At 48.0% G+C, this 23,528-nt stretch overlaps 1 protein-coding gene across 5 annotated transcripts in view; it reads left to right on the forward strand.

Moving 5' to 3' along the window:
* The first annotated feature begins 1,447 nt into the window (after positions 1-1,447).
* LOC144489987 (uncharacterized protein C22orf15-like) overlaps positions 1,448-23,528 on the forward strand; it is a 40,347-nt gene continuing 18,266 nt past the window's right edge. For 2 of the 5 annotated variants that reach the window (XM_078207811.1, XM_078207812.1), the window contains exons 1-2: positions 2,730-2,822; positions 9,854-10,056. In XM_078207811.1, the coding sequence (XP_078063937.1) occupies positions 9,936-10,056 (121 nt within the window). In that variant the 5' untranslated portion in view covers positions 2,730-2,822; positions 9,854-9,935. Of the gene's footprint in view, positions 2,823-9,329; positions 10,057-23,528 lie in introns of those variants that run through there. The other 3 variants (XM_078207815.1, XM_078207813.1, XM_078207814.1) reach the window with 3 other exon arrangements.

The raw sequence follows: 23,528 nt of genomic DNA on the forward strand, positions 1-23,528 counted from the left end.
CCTCGCAGGCTGGGTCACACACACTGATCTTTCACGCTCTGGGGACACTGGGTCACACAGTGACCTTTCACACTCACGGACACAGGGTCACACACTGACCTTTGACGCAATGGGACACTGGGTCACACATTGTCCTTTCCCCCTCTCGGACACTGGGTTACACACAATCCTTTCACACTCTGGGACAGTGAGTCACACACTGTCCTTTCACACCCTGGGACAGTGAGTCACACACTGTCCCTTCACACTCTAGGACAGTGGGTCACACACTGTCCTTTCATACAATGGGACACTGGGTCACACATTGTCCCTTTGGACAGTGGGTCACACACTATCCATTCACACTCTGGGACACTGGGTCACACACTGTCATGTCATACTCCGGGACAGTGAGTCACACACTGTCCCTTCTCACACTCCAGGACAGTGAGTCACACACTGTCCTTTCACACTCCAGGATAGTGGGTCACACACTGTCCTTTCATACAATGGGACACTGGGTCACACACTGTCCTTTCACACTCTGGGACAGTGGGTCACACACTATCCATTCACACTCTGGGACACTGGGTCACACACTGTCATGTCAAACTCCGGGACAGTGGGTCACACACTGTCCTTTCACACTCTGGGACAGTGAGTCACACACTGTCCTTTCACACTCTGGGACAGTGAGTCACACACTGTCCTTTCATACAATGGGACACTGGGTCACACACTATCCCTTCACACTCCAGGACAGTGGGACACACACTGTCCTTTCATACAATGGGACACTGGGTCACACACTGTCCTTTCACACTCTGGGACAGTGAGTCACACGCTGTCCTTTCACACTCTAGGACAGTGGGTCACACACTGTCCTTTCATACAATGGGACACTGGGTCACACATTGTCCCTTTGGACAGTGGGTCACACACTATCCATTCACACTCTGGGACAGTGGGTCACACACTGTCCTTTCACACTCCGGGACAGTGAGTCACACACTGTCCCTTCACACTCCAGGACAGTGAGTCACACACTGTCCTTTCACACTCCAGGACAGTGGGTCACACACTGTCCTTTCACACAATGGGACACTGGGTCACACATTGTCCCTTTGGACAGTGGGTCACACACTATCCATTCACACTCTGGGACAGTGAGTCACACACTGTCCCTTCACACTCCAGGACAGTGAGTCACACACTATCCATTCACACTCCAGGACAGTGAGTCACACACTGTCCCTTCACACTCCAGGACAGTGAGTCACACACTATGTCCTTTCACACTCTAGGATAGTGGGTCACACACTGTCCTTTCATACAATGGGACACTGGGTCACACATTGTCCCTTTGGACAGTGGGTCACACACTATCCATTCACACTCTGGGACACTGGGTCACACACTGTCATGTCATACTCCGGGACAGTGGGTCACACACTGTCCCTTCACACTCTCGGACACTGGGTCACACTCTGTCCTTTCACACACGGGCACTGGGTCACACATTGTCCTTTCAGACTCGGGACAGTGGATCAGACAGCGTCCTGTCCATGCTGGGACACTGGCTTACACACTGTCTTTTGCCACACACTCACCTTTCACACTCAGGGACACACGATGTCCTATCACACTTTGCGACACTGAGTCACACACTGTCCTTTCACACACTGGGTCACACACTGTCCTTTCACACACTGGGTCACTGGATCACATACTGTCCTTCTGCACTCTGGGACACTGGGTCACACACTGTCCTTTCACACTCCGGGACAGTGGGTTGCACACTGTACTTTCACACGCTGTCCTATCAAATTCTGGGACACTGGGTCACACATTGTCCTTTCAGACACTGGGACAGTGGGTCACACCCGCTGTTCTTTCACACTCTGGGACAGTGGGTCACACATTGACCTTTCACACTGTCCTTTCACACACTGTCATGTCACACTCTGGGACAGTGGGTCACTCACTGTCGTGTCACACTTTGGGGCAGAGGGTCACACAGTGTCCTTTGACAAATTGTCCTTACACACTCTGGGACACTGGGTCACATTGTGACCTTTCTCACTCTGTGACAGTGGGTCACGCACTGACCCTTCACAGTCAGGGACACTGGGACACACTATGTCCTATCACATTCTGGGCCACTGGGTCACACACTGTCCTTTCACACACTGGGACAGTGGGTCAGTCATTGTCCTTTCCCACTCTGGGACACTGGGTCACACACTTTCCTTTCACACTCTGGGACACTGTATCACACACTGTCCTTCGACACGCTGTCCTATCATACTCTGGGACATTGGGTCACGCACTGTCCCTTCATACACTGTCCTTTCACAATCTGTTACCCTGGGTCACGCAATGTCCTTTCTCACTCTGGGACAGTGGGTCACGCAATGTCCTTTCTCACTCTGGGACAGTGGGTCCAACACTGTCCTCTCTCACTCTGGGACAGTGGGTCACATACTGTCCTTTCTCAATCTGGGACAGTGTGTTCGAAATTTTGCTGTTACCGTAGCCACAGTAGCCCTGGCCAGTAATTATCTCCTTTGTTTTTCAGGCTTGCCAGCTGTCAATTGCTTTTGTCTTCTGACTGCTGCCGACCTTTATCCTGCAATCATGGGGCTTTTGGTGAGATCAAATGTGCTCTTTCATCTTCTCCAAACTCTGGAATCTCACAATGTGGACACTTCCAATTTATCTGGCCCATCACACCGGCTGAAGTGTGACCTGGAGCAACTGCATGGATGGATCAACGAGGTTGGATTAATCCCAGGCAGTTTGGCAGCTGAAGTAGCCGTAACATGGAATTCAGTAACTGAGAGGTGACAGGACATCATAGTTTTCAACCTCAACACCAGCTGCACGGCCTCTGAACAATCACCCATTGACAACACATTGACTCATGGGATAGAGTCCCCCCACACTGAGTGACAATGGGATAGAGTCCCCCCCACACTGAGTGACAGTGAGATAGAGTCCCCCCCCACACTGAGTGTCAATGGGATAGAGTCCCCCCCCACACGGGGTACTGGATGCAGAGTCCCCCCGGGGTACTGGATGTCTCCGAGAGGGTAGGAAGCATATTAAAAAGGGAAGGTAATCAAACAGATGTAATTGTACACATTGGTGAAAATGACGTAGGTAGAAAGAGCAGGGGGGTCATACGAGAGCAATTCAGGGAGATGGATGCTAAAAAATAATAAGGCCTCTAGCGTAGCAATCTCTGGACTGTTCCCGGTGCCTAGTGCTAGTGAGGCCAGGAACAGGGAGATTCTACAATTGAACACGTGGCTAAAGGACTGGTGCAAGAGGGAGGGTTTCAAATTCATAGATCATTGGGAAGTCTTCAAGAGAGGATGGCACCTGTACGGAAAGGATGGGATACACCTTAACTGGAAGGGCACAAATATCCTGGCTGGGAGTTTTGCTAGAGTATTTCGGCAGGGTTTAAAGTAGTGAGGCAGGTGGGTGGGGATCAAAACAGTAGGTCAGTCAGTACTGAGGCTGGGGTGTGGAGATGCCGGCGTTGGACTGGGGTAAACACAGTAAGAGGTTTAACAACACCAGGTTAAAGTCCAACAGGTTTATTTGGTAGCAAAAGCCACACAAGCTTTCGGAGCTCAACCTCACGCACAACCTCAAACAGACCATTGTCCGCAGCAAACTACCCAGCCTTCAGGAAAACAGTGACCATGACACCACACAACCCTGCCACAGCAACCTCTGCAAGACGTGCCGGATCATCGACACAGATGCCATCATCTCACGTGAGAACACCATCCACCAGGTACACGGTACATACTCTTGCTATTCGGCCAACGTTGTCTACCTGATACGCTGCAAGAAAGGATGTCCCGAGGCATGGTACATTGGGGAAACTATGCAGACGCTGCGACAACGGATGAATGAACACCGCTCGACAATCACCAGGCAAGACTGTTCTCTTCCTGTTGGGGAGCACTTCAGCGGTCACGGGCATTCGGCCTCTGATATTCGGGTAAGCGTTCTCCAAGGCGGCCTTCGCGACACACGACAGCGCAGAGTCGCTGAGCAGAAACTGATAGCCAAGTTCCGCACACACGAGGACGGCCTCAACCGGGATATTGGGTTCATGTCACACTATTTGTAACTCCCACAGTTGCGTGGACCTGCAGAGTTTCACTGGCTGTCTTGTCTGGAGACAATACACATCTTTTTAGCCTGTCTTGATGCTCTCTCCACTCACATTGTTTTGTTTCTTAAAGACTTGATTAGTTGTAAGTATTCGCATTCCGACCATTATTCATGTAAATTGAGTCTGTGTCTTTATAAGCTCTGTTTGTGAACAGAATTCCCACTCACCTGAAGAAGGGGCTTAGAGCTCCGAAAGCTTGTGTGGCTTTTGCTACCATATAAACCTGTTGGGCTTTAACCTGGTGTTGTTAAACTTCTTACTGTGTCGAGCTGGGGACCAGGGCAAGGCTAGATAAGAAGAAGAGCATTCTGGAGCAGGATGACCTCAGTGGGCCTGGAGGTCTGGAGTGCATCTGCTTCAATGCGAGGAGCGTAACGGGTAAGACAGATGAACTTAGGGCCTTAATGCTAACGCGGAATTTGGATGTGGTTGCGGTGACGGAGACATGGTTAAAAGGACAGGACTGGCAGCTGAATATTCTGGGGTATAAGTGTTTTAGGCGAGACAGAGGAGGGGCTAAAAAAGGTGGGGGAGTAGCGATATTAGTTAGGGAGCATATTACAGCGGTGCAGAAGGTGGACAATTTAGAGGGGTCATGTAATGAGTCGCTGTGGGTGGAGCTCAGAAACAGGAAAGGTGCAATCACTATGCTGGGGGTATACTACAGACCACCCAACAGCCCACGGGAAGTGGAGGAACGGATATGTCAGTAGATTCTGGATATGTGCAGAAAAAATAGGGTTGTTGTAGTGGGGGACTTCAATTTCCCTGGTATAGACTGGAAAGTGCTTAGGGCTGGGGGTCTGGACGGGGAGAAATTTGTAAAATGTGTACTGGAAGGTTCTTTGGAACAGTATGTAGATAGCCCAACTAGAGAGGGGGCTATACTGGATCTAGTTCTGGGAAATGAGCCCGGTCAGGTCGTCAAAGTTTCGGCCGGGGAACATGTGGCAAATAGTGACCACAACTCTGTTAACTTTAGGATAGTAATGGACAAGGACGAGTGTTGTCCCAAGGGTAGGGTGCTAAATTGGGGCAAGGCTAACTATAGCCGGATTAGGCAGGAATTGGTGGCCGTTGATTGGGAGAGACTGTTTGGGGGTAAGTCCACGTCTGGCATGTGGGAGTCTTTTGAGGAACAGTTGATAAGGCTGCAGGACAGGCATAGAATCATAGAATCCCTACAGTGCAGAAGGAGGCCATTCGGCCCATCGAGTCTGCACCGACCACAATCCCACCCAGGCCCTACCCTCACATATTTTACCCGCTAAACCCTCTAACCTGCGCATCTCAGGATTCTAAGGGGCAATTTTTTTTTTTAACCTGGCCAATCAACCTAACCCGCACATCTTTGGACTGTGGGAGGAAACCGGAGCACCCGGAGGAAACCCACGCAGACACGAGGAGAATGTGCAAACTCCACACAGACAGTGACCCAAGCCGGGAATCGAACCCAGGACCCTGGAGCTGTGAAGCAGCAGTGCTAACCACTGTGCTACCGTGCCTGTAAAAAGGAAGGATAGGAAAGGTAGGATTCGAGAGCCGTGGATAACCAGGGAAATTGAGGATCTGATCAAAAAGAAAAGAGAGGCGTACGTTAGGTCCAGGCAACTGAAAACAGATGGAGCTCTGAAGGAATACAGAGAGAGGAGGAAAGAACTCAAACGGGGAGTTAGAAGGGCAAAAAGAGGTCACGAAATGTTCTTGGCAGACAGGATTAAGGAGAATCCTAAGGCATTTTATTCATATGTTAGGAACAAAAGAGTTGTCAGGGAAAAAGTCGGACCTCTCAGGGACAAAGGAGCGGAATTATGCTTAGAACCCAAGGGAATAGGGGAGATCCTAAATGAATACTTTGCATCGGTATTCACACAGGAGAGGGACTTGTTGACTGGGAGTGTCTCAGAGGGAGGTGTTGACCCGTTGGAGAGAATCTCCATTACAAGGGAGGAAGTGTTAAGTTTTTTAGGTAACATTAAAACTGACAAATCCCCAGGGCCTGATGGCATCTATCCTAGACTGCTCAGGGAGACAAGAGATGTAATTGCTGGGCCTCTCACGGAAATCTTTGTCTCTTCATTGGACACAGGTGAGGTCCCTGAGGATTGGAGGATAGTGAATGTGGTACCGTTATTTAAGAAGGGTAGCAGGGATAACCCGGATAATTATAGGCCAGTGAGCTTGACGTCCGTAGTAGGGAAGTTGTTGGAGAGGATTCTTAGAGACAGGATGTATGTGCATTTAGAATGGAACAATCTCATTAGTGACAGACAGCATGGTTTTGTAAGAGGGAGGTTGTGCCTTACAAATTTTGTGGAGTTTTTTGAGGAAGTGACAAAAACAGTTGACGAAGGAAGGGCCGTGGATGTCGTCTATATGGATTTCAGTAAGGCATTTGACAAAGTCCCTCATGGCAGGTTGGTTAAGAAGGTTAAGGCTCATGGGATACAAGGAGAGGTGGCTAGATGGGTAGAGAACTGGCTTGGCCACAGGAGACAGAGGGTAGCAGTCGAAGGGTCTTTTTCCGGCTGGAGGTCTGTGACCAGTGGTGTTCCGCAGGGCTCTGTACTGGGACCTCTGCTATTTGTGCTATATATAAATGATTTGGAAGAAGATGTAACTGGTGTTATCAGCAAGTTTGCGGATGACACGAAGATGGCTGGACTTGCGGATAGCGATGAACATTGTCGGACAATACAGCAGGATATAGATAGGCTGGAAAATTGGGCGGAGAAATGGCAGATGGAATTTAATCCAGATAAATGCGAAGTGATGCATTTTGGTAGAACTAATGTAGGGGGGAGTTATCCAATAAATGGCAGAGCCATCAAGAGTATAGAAACACAGAGGGACCTAGGTGTGCAAGTCCACAAATCCTTGAAGGTGGCAACACAGGTGGAGAAGGTGGTGAAGAAGGAATATGGTATGGTTGCCTTTATAGGACAGGGTATAGAATATAAAAGCTGGAGTCTGATGTTGCATCTGTATAGAATGTTGGTTAGGCCACATATGGAGTACTGCGTCCAGTTCTGGTCGCCGCACTACCAGAAGGACGTGGAGGCTTTAGAGAGAGTGCAGAGAAGGTTTACCAGGATGTTGCCTGGTATGGAGGGTCTTAGCTATGAGGAGAGATTGGGTAAACTGGGCTTGTTCTCCCTGGAAAGACGGAGAATGAGGGGGAGACCTAATAGAGGTGTCCAGAATTATGAAGGGTATAGATAGGGTGAACAGTGGGAAGCTTTTTCCCAGGTCGGAGGTGACGATCACGGGGGGTCACGGGCTCAAGGTGAGAGGGGCGAGGTATAACTCAGATATCAGTTTTTTACACAGAGAGTGGTGGGGGCCTGGAATACGCTGCCAAGTAGGGTGGTGGAGGCAGGCACGCTGGCATCGTTTAAGACTTACCTGGATAGTCACATGAGCAGTCTGGGAATGGAGGGATACAAACGAATAGTCTAGTTGGACCAAGGAGTGGCACAGGCTTGGAGGGCCGAAGGGCTTGTTTTCTGTGCTGTTCTGTACTTTGTTCTTTGTTCACATTGAGTGGCAATGGGATAGAGTTCCCCCTCCCCCCTCCCCACATTGAGTGACAATGGGATAGAGTCACACCCACACTGAGTGACAGTGAGGCAGTGTCCCCCCACACCGAGTGACAGTGAGGCAATGTCGCCCCACACCGAGTGACAGTGAGGCAGTGTCGCCCCACCCTGAGTGACAGTGAGGCAGTGTCGCCCCACCCTGAGTGACAGTGAGGCGGTGTCGCCCCACCCTGAGTGACAGTGAGGCAGTGTCGCCCCACCCTGAGTGACAGTGAGGCAGTGTCGCCCCACCCTGAGTGACAGTGAGGCAGTGTCGCCCCACCCTGAGTGACAGTGAGGCAGTGTCGCCCCACCCTGAGTGACAGTGAGGCAGTGTCGCCCCACCCTGAGTGACAGTGAGGCAGTGTCGCCCCACCCTGAGTGACAGTGAGGCAGTGTCACCCCACCCTGAGTGACAGTGAGGCAGTGTCGCCCCACCCTGAGTGACAGTGAGGCAGTGTCGCCCCACACTGAGTGACAGTGAGGCAGTGTCGCCCCACACTGAGTGACAGTGAGGCAGTGTCGCCCCACACTGAGTGAGTGTGAGGCAGTGTCGCCCCACACTGAGTGACAGTGAGGCAGTGTCGCCCCACACTGAGTGACAGTGAGGCAGTGTCGCCCCACACTGAGTGAGTGTGAGGCAGTGTCGCCCCACACTGAGTGACAGTGAGGCAGTGTCGCCCCACACTGAGTGAGTGTGAGGCAGTGTCGCCCCACACTGAGTGACAGTGAGGCAGTGTCGCCCCACCCTGAGTGACAGTGAGGCAGTGTCGCCCCACACTGAGTGACAGTGAGGCAGTGTCGCCCCACACTGAGTGACAGTGAGGCAGTGTCGCCCCACCCTGAGTGACAGTGAGGCAGTGTCGCCCCACCCTGAGTGACAGTGAGGCAGTGTCGCCCCACCCTGAGTGACAGTGCGGCAGTGTCGCCCCACACTGAGTGACAGTGAGGCAGTGTCGCCCCACACTGAGTGAGTGTGAGGCAGTGTCGCCCCACACTGAGTGAGTGTGAGGCAGTGTCGCCCCACACTGAGTGAGTGTGAGGCAGTGTCGCCCCACACTGAGTGACAGTGAGGCAGTGTCGCCCCACCCTGAGTGACAGTGAGGCAGTGTCGCCCCACACTGAGTGACAGTGAGGCAGTGTCGCCCCACACTGAGTGAGTGTGAGGCAGTGTCGCCCCACACTGAGTGAGTGTGAGGCAGTGTCGCCCCACCCTGAGTGACAGTGAGGCAGTGTCGCCCCACACTGAGTGACAGTGAGGCAGTGTCGCCCCACACTGAGTGACAGTGAGGCAGTGTCGCCCCACACTGAGTGACAGTGAGGCAGTGTCGCCCCACACTGAGTGACAGTGAGGCAGTGTCGCCCCACCCTGAGTGACAGTGAGGCAGTGTCGCCCCACACTGAGTGAGTGTGAGGCAGTGTCGCCCCACCCTGAGTGACAGTGAGGCAGTGTCGCCCCACACTGAGTGACAGTGAGGCAGTGTCGCCCCACACTGAGTGAGTGTGAGGCAGTGTCGCCCCACACTGAGTGAGTGTGAGGCAGTGTCGCCCCACACTGAGTGAGTGTGAGGCAGTGTCGCCCCACACTGAGTGACAGTGAGGCAGTGTCCCCCCACCCTGAGTGACAGTGAGGCAGTGTCGCCCCACACTGAGTGACAGTGAGGCAGTGTCCCCCCACACTGTTATATCTTTACAAATGGTTGTAAGGTTGCTTTAAGTGCTGATCACATGATTTGATGGTGATGTCATTACGGTGTGTGTTCAGGATGCTGTTTTACTTTTAGTTTTGTATTGTGCTGTGCAGAGAGCAGCTTTTCAATAAACCTTATTGTGTTTGTGAGAATCTACGTGTGCAAGCCAAGTCTTTTCTTTTTCAGTTAAAACCCTCAATCCTGACATTGTTAGGACACCATAGAAAGATAATTGGTGACGAGTCAGGATTTTACTTCATCAAGAAAAGATCTTAAGGTGGTGAGAAAATTTGTGTGTCCTCACACTTTAATATTGGAAGTCTGGGGAGAATCACCAGCAGGATTAAGTATTAAAAGTGCCAGTGTTGGAAGACCAAGTAAAAAACCAAACAATGTTTTTTTCTGATCAGGAAAGGATGAGATTCCAGGCAGTCCTTTGGGACTTGTTGGGCAAGAGCAGCACCCCCTGAGAAGAATATTCAGAAGAAGAACATGTCTATCTTCAAGAAGAAGAACAAGTTTCATTCTACAAAAAGAATTCACAACATGGAAGGAAGAATCACGACTGTGAAGAGAATGTCCAGAAATATGATGAGCATCTTATCCATACAGGGTGAGTCACATAGATTCCGGGTGATTCCAAAGTTAAACGGACAACATATTAGGACGGAGGTTGATACTATACTGCTGTATCTTTAATTCCTGAGACTATATACCAACAAAAGCAAAAACATCTTCCTTTACAGCCAGCTGTAATTTAAGGACATGGAAGGGATTGTGCTGTTAAAAGGTTACATAATGGTCAATGTCGAGTAGAGTGGACAAACAGTGAAGTTTCCTCTACATGTGGTCTGTGGTAAATTTCCAGCTCTATTTGGGAGATCATGATTGGAGAAGATAAAGTTTAATTGGAATGTTGTCAACAGATTGGCTGATGCCAAAACTGGCCGACAGCACCTTCTGGATAAGAGTATATTCGAAGAGAATCAATGAAGGGAGTTCAAGTGAAACTCAAGATAAAGCCTAATAGTCCACCAGAAAGTCTCAAAGCAAGTGCGGTGTCATATGTAAGTCATCTCAAGGTTGAAGAAGAATGAGTACAACTTATTTGGGGCAGCAAGTGGTTAACACTGCTGCCTCACAGCCCAGGGACCTACGTTCAATTCCATCTTGGGTGACTGTCTGTGTGGACTTTGCATGTTCTCCCCATGTCTGTGTAGGTTTCCCCTGGATGCTCAGGTTTCCTCCCACAGTCTGAAATTTGTGGGTTAAGTTGATGGGCCATGGTAAATTGTTCCTTAGTGTCAGGGGAATTAGCAGGATAAATACGTGGGGTTATGGGGATAAGACCTGGGTGGGATTGTTGTCAGTGTATGGGTTGATAGGCCAAATGACCTCTTCCTGCACTACAGCGATTCTATGATTGTTAATACTGGTGTGTTAGAGCAGGTTACAATGGGTGACTGGACTACCCCTATTGTACCTGTACGAAAACAGATGGTTCAGTTTGTGTTTGTGGTGATTTTAAAACAAACATAAATCCAGTGTTGTGTGCTGATCAATATCTATTTCCTTTAGTTGAAGATTTGTTTGCTGGATTATCAAGTGGGCAGAAATTCCACAAGAATGATCTTCATAAGCGTTTTTACAGATTAATGTAGCCACTGAATCGCAACCAGTGCTTACCATTGTTGCACATAAACCTTTTTTTTTCATTGTAAAAATTGCCTTTTGGAATAACATCCATGCCAACCTATTCCAAACATTGATGGATCAGATCTTAAGTGGTCTCTCTGGTGTACAATGTTACCTGGATGATATTCTAATTATAGGGTTCAGTGAACAGGAGCATTTGAATAATGTAGTAGCAACATTGGAATGTCTTCAAGAACATGGTCTGCATATCAAGAAAGAAAAGTGTGCCATTTTTCAGCCTTCGGTCCAGTATTTGGTCACTTTATTGATAGTTAAGGCCTACATAAAGCACCTAAAAAAAAAAAAGCACACTATATATAAACACCATGTCCAACAAATGTGATGTAATTGAGGTCCGTTCTAGGATTAGTAAATTATTTTGGTAAATTTGTTCCTAACTTATCTACATTATTGAAGCCATTGCATAAATTACCATGTGTGAAAGAGTCATGGGGCTGGACAACAGAACGTGAGAAAGCATACAAGGATGTCAAGGATGCTTTTCAGAAGTCTGAAGTATTGGTTGATTTTAATCTGAAGCTACCGTAACTGCTTGCTTGCAACACTTCATTTTATGGGGTAGCAGCAGTCATTTTAGATATTATACCTTTGGGGGGAGAACAACTGATATATTTTGCTTTGCATACTCTGGTGCTGAATCTAACAGCTCAGCTTGAAAAAGTAGCATTGAGTATAATTTCCACCATTAAATGGTCATCATTTCACATTATTGACTGATTATCAATCCTTAACTACTATTTTTGGGCTGAATAAAGACATGCTGTCGTTAGCTGCTAACCGATTACAAAAATGGTCACTGATCTTATCTGCAAATTCTTAAGATATAAAGTATCATCAATCAGAGTGTCATGCTGATACCGATGTATTGTCACGCTTAGCTTTACCTATTGAGCAGATGCCACCAACTAGTTTTGCTAATATTCTTTAGTTTTCGCATGCCTGTGACAGCTTCTCAGGTTCAGAGACATACCAGAAATGACCCAGGATGGAGAGGTGTGGATATGGTATTGAAAGGATTGATAACTGGAATGCATTGTCCACATCCTGATTTGAAACCATATGTGTCAAGAAAGTTTGAGTTGCCCGTCCAAGGTGTGTGTCGATTGTGCGGAATCCGAGTGATCATTCCTCCTAGTCTGTGTGAAAAAGTTCTTGAACAACTACATAAAGGTCATCTGGTATAGTCCAGATGAAGGAATTGGCATGTAGTTATTTTTGGTGGTCGGGTCTCAATGTTCAGAATGAAGAAGTGGGACATTGTCAATCCTGTGCACAAATAAGAAATACACCACCTTTACACCCTTGGGAGTGGCCTAAAATTCCATGGCAACCATTACATGTAGATTTTTCTGGTCTGTTTGAGTGTTACATATTCGTAGTCTTAATTGATACACACTCCAAGTGGCCAGATATTGTTGTCATGAGATCTACTACATCTGAACAAACCATTGAAAAACTTCATGCAATTTTTGCAAGATTAGGTAAACATGAACAGATTGTTAGTGATAATGGTTCCAAGTTTGTTCCACAATGGTTTGAGCATTATCTCAAATTAAGTGGTTTTTGGCATTTAAAATGAATCCGTCAACCAGTGGATTAGCTGAAAAATTCATACAGTCCTTGAACATTCTTTAAAAGCTTCAAAAGAGCAGGTTCGTTATCATGTTGTGTGAATAGCTTTTTGGCACCTTAAAGAAATACTACTCATGCAACTACCTAAAGTTCACCTGCATTACTCCTCTTAAAGGGAAAATTGAGGACTACGTTTGATTTGTTATTACCTCCAGATACTTCATAGATGATAGAGTGTCAACAACAACCTCGAGTTGCTAGATGAGAAGTGAGGGCAAAATAACACTCATTTCAACAAGGAGGTCAATGTTCGCATGTAATTATGCCACGAGTTGGTACATTGCGAGAGGTTTCGAGTACAGGAGCAGGGATGTGTTGTTGCAATTATATGGGGCCTTAGTGAGGCCACACCTCAAGTATTATGTGCAGTTTTGGTCCCTTTTCTGTGGAAGAATGTTCTTGCTATCGAGGGAGTACAGCGAAGGTTTACCAGGCTGATTCTGGGGATGGCAGGACTGACGTATGAGGAGAAATTGACTAGGTTAGGATTGTTTTTTCTGGAGTTCAGACGAATGAGGGGGGATCTCATAGAGACTTATAAAATTCTAACAGGACGAGACAGGGTAGATGCAGGGAAGATATTCCTGATGGTGGGGGAGTCCAGAACCAGGGGTCGCAGTCTGAGGATTCAGGGTAGACCATTTAGGACGGAGGTGAGGAGACATTTCTTCACCCAAAGAGTGGTAAGCCTGTGGAATTCATGACCACAGGAAGTAGTTGATGCCAAAACATTGAGTGTATTCAAGGGACGGCTAGATATAGCACTTGGGGCGAATGGGGAGCAAGCAGGATTAGGCTATTGAGTTGAATGATTAGCCATGATCATAATGAATGGCAGAGTGGGCTCAAAGGGCCGAATGGCCTCCTCCTGCTCCTGTCTTCTATGTTTCTACGAGTGAGAAATGGGTACCAGCCATAGTTCTCGCAAAAACGGGTCCAATTTCTTACACGGTTCAAACTGAAGATGAATGAGACACCATGCTGACCAATTGCTGTCATCTCAAAATGATTTCTCAGAATCATCTGCAGAAGTGCCAACTTCTTTCACCCCTAGTGTTGTGAATACTACTACGGAAGAGTTATTTGAATCTGAGTTGCCTTATGATTATGTCTTTGCTACTTAGCTATCCGTGAGAATGTTGCAGAATTAGCTCCAAGAGAATAAGGGGGCAGAATTTTACCGGCACTTCCACCTGAGGTTTGTACAATCCTTCCCAAAGCCAACGGAGAATGCCATTCTCCGAGCCTCACCCGCCCCCGGAATCGGGGCAGTCGTGCCAGTAAAATTCTGGCCTAAGTATGTACTTATTCTTACTATTACTTACTGAATTTCCAAATCATACTTCTAAGGTCAAGGACAGCCAAATTCCAGAATGTCATATACAACCCAAGAGGAATAGACGTCCTCCTGATGAATTTTCTTATTGACTGTGTATAATGATTAATGATGCATAGCACTTATAATGCACTCATCGTACATCATAATGATACACAGGGAGGCACAGTGGTTAGCACTGCTGCCTCACAGCGCCAAGGACACAGGTTCGATTCCCGACCTGGGTCACTGTCTGTGTGGAGTTTGCACGTTCTCCCCGTGTCTGCGTGTGTTTCCTCCGGGTGCTCCAGTTTCCTCCCACACTCCAAAAGGTGTGCGGGTTAGGTGGATTGGCCATGCTAAATTGTCCCTTGGTGTTACGGGGACTAACTAGGGTAAATGCATAGGGTTATGGGGATAAGGCTTGGACGGGCTTGTACTCGGTGCAGACTCGATGGGCCAAATGGCCGCCTTCCGCACTGTAGGGTTCTATACTGTGTCTAAGGTATTACTGATCCTATGTATGACATCAAAGTAATTTGTTGTAATGACCATAGAGATAAAGGGGGAGGGATGTTATATATTTAAAAAGGGGTTGTAAGGTTACTTTAAGAGTTGATGATCCATGATGGTGATGTCATTAGGATGTACGTTCAGGATGCTTGTGTTACTTTCAGTTTTGTATTGTGCTGAGAAGAGAGAGCAGCTCTTGCAAAAAACCTGCTGCGTGTTTGCTGGAATGTACGTGTGCAAACCAAGTCTTCTCTTTTTCTGTTAAAACCCACAACCCCTAACATAGTTAGGACGGTACATACACCAAATGAAAATCAGACAGTTACCCCCACACCGAGTGACAATGCGATAGAGTTACTCCCACACGGAGTGACAGTGAGAGTCACCTTGACACGGAGTGACAGTGAGAGTCACCTTGACACGGAGTGACAGTGAGAGTCACCTTGACACGGAGTGACAGTGAGAGTCACCTTGACACGGAGTGACAGTGAGAGTCACCTTGACACGGAGTGACAGTGAGAGTCACCTTGACACGGAGTGACAGTGAGAGTCACCTTGACACGGAGTGACAGTGAGAGTCACCTTGACACGGAGTGACAGTGAGAGTCACCTTGACACGGAGTGACAGTGAGAGTCACCTTGACACGGAGTGACAGTGAGAGTCACCTTGACACGGAGTGACAGTGAGAGTCACCTTGACACGGAGTGACGGTGGGATAGAGTCACCCCCACACGGAGTGACGGTGGGACAGAGTCACCCCCACACGGAGTGACGGTGGGACAGAGTTACTCCCACAACGAGTGACAGTGAGACAGAGTCACTCCCACACCGAGTGACAGTGGGATAGAGTCACTCCCACACCGAGTGACAGTGGGATAGAGTTACTCCCACAACGAGTGACAGTGGGATAGAGTTACTCCCACAACGAGTGACAATGGGATAGAGTTACTCCCACAACGAGTGACAGTGGGATAGAGTTACTCCCACAGTGACCGACGGTGAGAGTCACCCCCACACCGAGTGACAATGGGATAGAGTTACCCCCACAGCGACCGACGGTGAGAGTCACCCCCACACCGAGTGACAGTGGGATAGAGTTACTCCCACAACGAGTGACAGTGAGAGTCACCCCCACACTGAGTGACAGTGAGAGTCACCCCCACACCGAGTGACAGTGGGATAGAGTTACTCCCACAACGAGTGACAGTGAGAGTCACCCCCACACTGAGTGACAGTGAGAGTCACCCCCACACCGAGTGACAGTGGGATAGAGTTACTCCCACACTGAGTGACAATGGGATAGAGTTACTCCCACAACGAGTGACAGTGAGAATCACTCCCACACCGACTGACGGTGAGAATCATCCCCACACCGAGTGACAATGGGATAGAGTTACTCCCACAACGAGTGACGGTGAGAATCATCCCCACACCGAGTGACAGTGGGATAGAGTCACCCCCACACCGAGTGACAGTGGGATAGACCCCCCCCACACTGAATGACAATGGGATTGAGTCACCCCCACACTGAGTGACAGTGAGAGTCACCCCCACACTGAGTGACAGTGAGATAGTCACCCCCACACTGTGACAATGGGATAAAGACCCCCCCCCACACTGGGTGACAATGGGATAGAGTTACCCCCACACTGGGTGACAATGGGAGAGTCCCCCCACACTGAGTGACAGTGAGATAGTCACCCCCACACTGTGACAGTGGGATAAAGACCTCCCCCCCCCCCACACTGGGTGACAATGGGAGAGTCCCCCCACACTGAGTGACACTGGGATATAGTCACCCCCACACTGAGTGACAGTGGGATTGAGTTACTCCCACAACGAGTGACAGTGAGAATCACTCCCACACCGACTGACGGTGAGAATCATCCCCACACCGAGTGACAATGGGATAGAGTTACTCCCACGAGTGACAGTGAGAATCACTCCCACACCGAGTGACAGTGAGAGTCACTCCCACACCGACTGACAGTGAGATAGAGTCACCCCCACACTGAGTGACAATGAGATAGAGTCACCCCCACACTGAGTGACAGTGAGATAGAGTCACCCCCACACTGAGTGACAATGGGATTGAGTCACCCCCACACCGAGTGACAATGGGATAAAGTTCCCCCCACACTGAGTGACAATGGGATAAAGCCATGATGGGATACAGTTATCCCACCTGATTTTTGATGTGGTAGAGTTATACACATGGTGACTCACAACGGGGTGGAGATGGGATGGAATTTTTTCAAGTGTATCATGCTTTTTAAAAACGTGAAACTAGTTTTAAATTAGATTTTGCTGCTTTTGAGTGAAAAGATTCTGCTGTAAAAATACTAATGATTGTAATGTGATTGAGGAGAATGTCTCCTGGGTTTTTGCTGTTCATTTATTGGAATGGATATTCAGTGAGGGCCATTTATCTGGAAGGAGAAGGTGGAATCCTTCAGTTTATTTTCCTGCAACTGGAAAGACCCAGCTGGAATCTGGAACAGGGTTGGAGCCACTCTGATTGTGTGTCCAGTCTGGCTTTTATTTGCTGATTGGAAAAAGTATCAACATTTATTGAAGGAACGGCAATGTATTTCCAAGTCTGGATGGTGAGAAACTTGGGGAACTTCCACGTGTTGGTGTTCCCAGGTACCTGCTACTCTTGTCCTTCTAGATGGTAGAGCTGGTGGGTTTGGAAGGTGCTGCCGAAGGATCGTTGGTGAGTTCCTGCAGTGCATCTTTAGATGGTACATATGTTTATTGGTGGTGGTGGGAGTGAATGTTGAAGGTGATGGATAGCATGCCATTCAGGCTGCTTTGTCCTGGATGGTGTCAGGCTTCTTGAGTGTTGATGGAGCTGCGCCCAACTAGGCAAGTGGAAATTATTCCATCACATTCCTGACATGTGCCTTGTAGACGTTGGACAGGCTTTGGGGAGTCAGGAGGTGAATTACTCTCGGCAGAATTCCCAGTCTCTGAACTGCTCCTGTAGCTTTTTATTTATGCGGCTCGTGCTGTTCAGTTTTTGATAAATGGCATCCTCAGAATTCGGCAATGGTAATGCCATTGAAGGAACAATGGTTAGATCCTCTCTTTTTAAGTTTAAAAGTTTTAAGTTTATTTGTTATTGTCACAAGTAGGCTTACATTAACACTACAATGAAGTTACATGAAAATGCCCCAGTCGTCACACTCTGGCACCTGTTCGGGTACACTGAAGGAGAATTTTGCATCGCTAAATGCACCTAACCAGCACATCTTTCAGACTGTGAGTGGAAACTGGAGCACCCGGAGGAAACCCACACAGACACAGGGAGAATGTGCAAACTCCACACTAGACAGTGACCCAAGCCAGGAATCGAACCCGGGACCCTGGCGCTGTGAGGCAGCAGTGTTAACCACTGCGCCGCCCTCAAAGTTGGAGATCGTCATTGTCTAGCACTTCTTTGGCATAAATATTACTTGCTACTTGACCTGGATGAGGAAGTGGAGGGATGGGTTGGTAAGTTTGCTGACGACACCAAGGTAGGTGGTGTTGTGGATAGTTTGGAGGGATGTCAGAAGTTGCAGCGAGACATAGATAGAATGCAAGACTGGGCGGAGAAGTGGCAGATGGACTTCAACCCGGATAAGTGTGTGGTGATCCATTTTGGCAGATCCAATGGGATGAAGCAGCAGTATAATATGAAGGGTACCATTCTTAGCAGTGTAGAGGATCAGAAGGACCTTGGGGTCCGGGTCCATAGGACTCTTAAATCGGCCTCGCAAGTGGAGGATGCGGTCAAGAAGGCGTACGGCGTACTGGCCTTCATTAATCGAGGGATTGAGTTTAGGAGTCGGGAGATAATGCTGCAGCTTTATAGGACCCTGGTTAGACCCCACTTGGAGTACTGCGCGCAGTTCTGGTCACCTCATTACAGGAAAGATGTTGAAGCCATTGAAAGGGTGCAGAGGAGATTTACAAGGATGTTGCCTGGATTGGGGGGCATGCCTTATGAGGATAGGTTGAGGGAGCTTGGTCTCTTCTCCCTGGAGAGACGAAGGATGAGAGGTGACCTGATAGAGGTTTACAAGATGTTGAGAAGTCTGGATAGGGTAGACTCCCAGAGGCTATTTCCAAGGGCTGAAATGGTTGCTACGAGAGGACACAGGTTTAAGGTGCTGGGGGGTAGGTACAGAGGAGAGGTCAGGGGTAAGTTTTTCACTCAGAGGGTGGTGGGTGAGTGGAATCGGCTGACGTCGGTGGTGGTGGAGGCAAACTCGTTGGGGTCTTTTAAGAGACTTCTGGATGAGTACATGGGATTTAATGGGATTGAGGGCTATAGATAGGCCTAGAGGTGGGGATGTGATCGGCGCAACTTGTGGGCCGAAGGGCCTGTTTGTGCTGTGGCTTTCTATGTTCTATGTTCTATGTACTTGACAGCTGAAGCCTCGATATTGTCCGATCTTGTTGCATTTGGACATGGACTGCTTCATTATCTGAGGAGTTGCAAATGATACTGAACGTTGTGCAATCATCAGTGAACACCCCTATTTCTGACCTTATGATGAATGCAAGGTCATTGATGAAGCAGCTGAAGATGGTTGAGCCTCGGAACTTCTGCAGTGATGTCCTGGAAATGAGATAATTGGTCAAGTCCAGAGGTAACAAAGGCAAGAATGAGGGTTTCAGCAGCAGATGAGCTGGGGTAGGGATGAATTCCAGCAATATTAATGGAGTTAGAAATATCTCAGCTGATATGTGGTTGGAAGCACATCTTCAGGTGAAATATGATACCAAGGGGTTGAGAACAGTCATGTACATTGAAGGAATGGCAATAAACTGTCCATTTGAGACAGCTGCCAAGGGGAGTGGGGAGGCAGTGGTGCAGTGGTATTGTCACTGGACTAATAATCCAGAGAACCAGGGTAATGTTCTGGGGCCCAGGTTTAAATCCCACCACGGCAGATGGTGAAATTTGAACTCAATTTTTTAAAAAATCTAATGATGACCATTGTCGATTGTTGTAAAAACCCATCTGGTTTTATGCTGGGAATTATGCTTAGAACCAAAGGAAGTAGGTGAGATCCTAAACGAATACTTTGCATCAGTATTCACAAAGGAGAGGGACATGTTGACTGGTAGTGTCTCAGAGAGATGTGTTGACCCGTTAGAAAAAATCTCAATTACAAGGGAGGAAGTGTTAGGTTTTTTAGGAAACATTAAGACAGACAAATCCCCAGGGTCAGATGGCATCTATCCTCGACTCCTCAGGGAGGCAAGAGATGAAATTGCTGGGCCTCTAACAGAAATCTTTGTCTCTTCACTGGACACAGGTGAGGTCCCAGAGGATTGGAGGATAGTGAATGTGGTCCCGTTATTTAAGAAGGGTAGCAAGGATAACCCGGGTAATTATAGGCCGGTGAGCTTGACGTCCGTGGTAGGGAAGTTATTGGAGAAGATTCTTGGAGATAGGATATATGGGCATTTAGAACTGAATAATCTAATTAGCGATAGACAGCATGGTTTTGTACGAGGGAGGTCATGCCTCACAAATTTGGTTGAGTTTTTTGAGGAGGTGACAAAAACGATTGAGGAGGGAAGGGCCGTGGATGTCTTCTATATGGATTTTAGTAAAGCGTTTGACAAGGTCCCTCATGGCAGGCTGGTGCAAAAGGTTAAATCTCACGGGATAAAAGGTGAGCTCGCTAGATGGGTGGAGAACTGGCTTAGCCATAGATTTAGCCATAGATATAGCCATAGAGCCATTTATTTGCTACCAAATAAACCTGTTGGACTTTAACCTGGTGTTGTTAAAATGCTTACTGTGTTTAGCCATAGAAGACAGAGGGTAACAGTCTTTTTCCGGTTGGAGGTCTGTGACTAGTGGTGTTCCGCAGGGCTCTGTACTGGGACCTCTGCTGTTTGTGATATACATAAATGATTTGGAGGAAGATGTAGCTGGTGCGATCAGTAAGTTTGCGGACGACACAAAGATTGCTGGAGTTGAGGATAGTGATGAACATTGTCAGAGAATACAGCAGGATATAGATAGGCTGGAACATTGGGCGGAGAAATGGCAGATGGAATTTAATCCAGATAAATGCAAAGTGATGCATTTCGGTAGATCTAATGTAAGGGGGAGCTATACAATACATGGCAGAACCATCAGGAGTATAGACACACAGGGACCTGGGTGTACAAGTCCACAGATCCTTAAAGGTGGCAGTACAGGTGGAGAGGGTGGTGAAGAAAGCATATGGCATGCTTGCCTTTATTGGATAGGGCATAGAATATAAAAGTTGGCATATGATGTTGCGGCTGTATAGAACGTTGGTTAGGCCACATTTGGAATACTGCGTCCAGTTCTGGTTGCCACACTACCAGAAGGACGTGGAGGCTTTGGAGAGAGTACAGAAAAGGTTTACCAGGATGTTGCCTGGTATGGAGGGTCTTAGCTATGAGGAGAGATTGGGTAAACTGGGCTTGTTCTCCCTGGAAAGACGGAGGATGAGGGGCGACCTAATAGAGGTGTATAAAATTATGAAGGGCATAGATAGGGTGAACAGTGGGAAGCTTTTTCCCAGGTCGGAGGTGACGAACACAAGGGGTCACAGATTCAAGGTGAGGGGGGCAAGGTTCAACACTGATGTCAGGGGAATGTATTTTACACAGAGGGTGGTGGGGGCCTGGAATGCACTCCCAGGCAAAGTTATTGAGGAGGACACGCTGGGATCATTTAAGACTTATCTAGATAGCCACATGATCAGACTGGGAATAGAGGGATACAAACGAATGGTCTAGTTGGGCACATGAGCAGCGCAGGCTTGGAGGGCCGACGGGCCTGTTCCTGTGCTGTATTGTTCTTTGTTCTTTGGTTTGCTGATGTCCTTTGGGTGAAGGAAATCTGCCGTCCTTACCCGTTATGGCCTACATGTGACTCCAGAGCCACAGCAATGTGGTTGACTCTCAACTGCCCTCTGAAATGGAAGTCAGTTAGGGATGGGCAATAAATGCTGGCCCAGGCAATGACGCCCACAAAAAAAGGATGGAGACGGTAGCTAGGGATGAAGTTTGATTGTTTTGGGAATCACTGGCAGTTTCTGAGACTGCTTTCATGTTGAATTTCCTGCAGTTAAATGTGGGCTCAGATTACAGTCTCCCACAAAGTGTTCAGATTACACTTCCCTACACAGGAACTCCAGTGTAGTCAGACTGAGCTAAATTGCCGACTCCAGCCCCCAAAGACTTGAACAAGAAAAATAGCCACACTTCTCGATCAGGAATGTTCATTACTGTTTGGCATGGAGGTAGGTGGCTGTCTTCTCCGTTGTCCGTGTGGAATATCGGCTTGCTTCACTTGGTGTTTCAGTAAGTGTGGGAGTGTTCTTCCCACTGTTAAACCTTCATTCTTAGTTTAATTCAGAAACCAGGTAAATTCCTGAGGCTAACAGTGTAGAGGTGGGGAGGATGTAATGGAGGTACTTAATAAGGGAATCGATAGCTTTGAGAAACTGCTTCCCCTTGTTTGGGATGTTGCTTGACCCAGAACAAATGTAGGCGAGTGCGTACAGGGATAATGGGTATTTGGTGTGAGTAAGGCTGTAGCCAACAGAATTATGGATGATCTCAGGCTTACTGAAGGAGAGTAGGTGCAATGTCAGTTATGGAAATTGGTGGTCTTAGTTTGAAGCTCATATCTTAAAGTCAGATATGACACTGAGATTATGAAGACTGTGATTCAGCCGCAGACTATTGCAAATCCAGTAAGTCCTCATTTAAAGTTGTTTCACTTTAAGGTTAGTTAGCTGCTGGGGTAAGTAATCCCGTTTAGCATTGTGAGATTCGTTTTAATGTCATTTCCCACTAGTCTGACATCTGGCAACGTGATCCAATCAGCATCATTTTGAAGCGACCCCTCCCCCTAGCTTACCTTCCAACTTGTGGTCTCTCCCATTCCCTGAGTCACCCCCTCTCTCTCTCTCTTCCCTCTCCTGAACTTTCATGCCTGTTCAAGATTCAGATTCGATCTAATTCCGGAGCTCCGGGATTGTGAAGTGTCGGTCCAGATGATACGGAAGTGCTGGGCCGGGCTGTTATAATCTCTGTGAAGCCCCTCCTGTTTCTCATTTCCACAGCCTCACTGAGGGTTCAGGAAAGGAAAGCAACAAGTAGGAGCATTTAAAAAACGCATGGATTATCACACCCTCAGCTCGGAGCTTTGACATCAATGGGATCCACACTTTGCAATCCTGGAGTTCTGGCACGGGATTGGATCTGGATCATGAACAGGAACACAGCTGTTAAAGAGTCAGGGAAGGCCAGAGTCAGCAGGAATCAATGAGAGGATAGGTCCAGGAGCGGGATAGGCCAGAAAGTGAAGTGTCAGGAAGAGGGATAGGCCCCAAGGTGAAGGGTCAGGAAGAGGGATAGGCCTCAAGGTGAAGAGTCAGGAAGAGAGATAGGCCTCAAGGTGAAGGGTCAGGAAGAGGGATAGGCCTCAAGGTGAAGAGTCAGGAAGAGAGATAGGCCTCAAGGTGAAGGGTCGGGAAGAGGGATAGGCCTCAAAGTGAAGGGTCGGGGAATTGAGAGAGGTCTCAAAGTGAAGGGTCAGGGACGAAGGGTCTGTGGGTCAGAGTGAGATGTGGAGTGAGCAGGTGGTTTGGGAAACAGGTGGCAGTGAGCAGTTGGTATTCTAAGTAAAAAGTTGAATTGTTTTAGATATTTTATTTTATAAGTTATTTAATTTACAAAACCAAAATTTAGCAATGTGGAGTAACTTAGAAATACCCGTTTCCCAAATTCCACATCCCAAACTCCACTCCCAAACTTCCTTGCACTCCACATCTCACTCTGACCCACAGACCCTTCCTCCCTGACCCTTCACTTTGTGACCTCTCTCGATTCCCCGACCCTTCACCTTGAGGCCTAT

The sequence above is a fragment of the Mustelus asterias genome, unplaced genomic scaffold, assembly GCF_964213995.1.
Source record: "Mustelus asterias unplaced genomic scaffold, sMusAst1.hap1.1 HAP1_SCAFFOLD_2746, whole genome shotgun sequence".
In the NCBI taxonomy this organism is placed as follows: domain Eukaryota; kingdom Metazoa; phylum Chordata; class Chondrichthyes; order Carcharhiniformes; family Triakidae; genus Mustelus; species Mustelus asterias.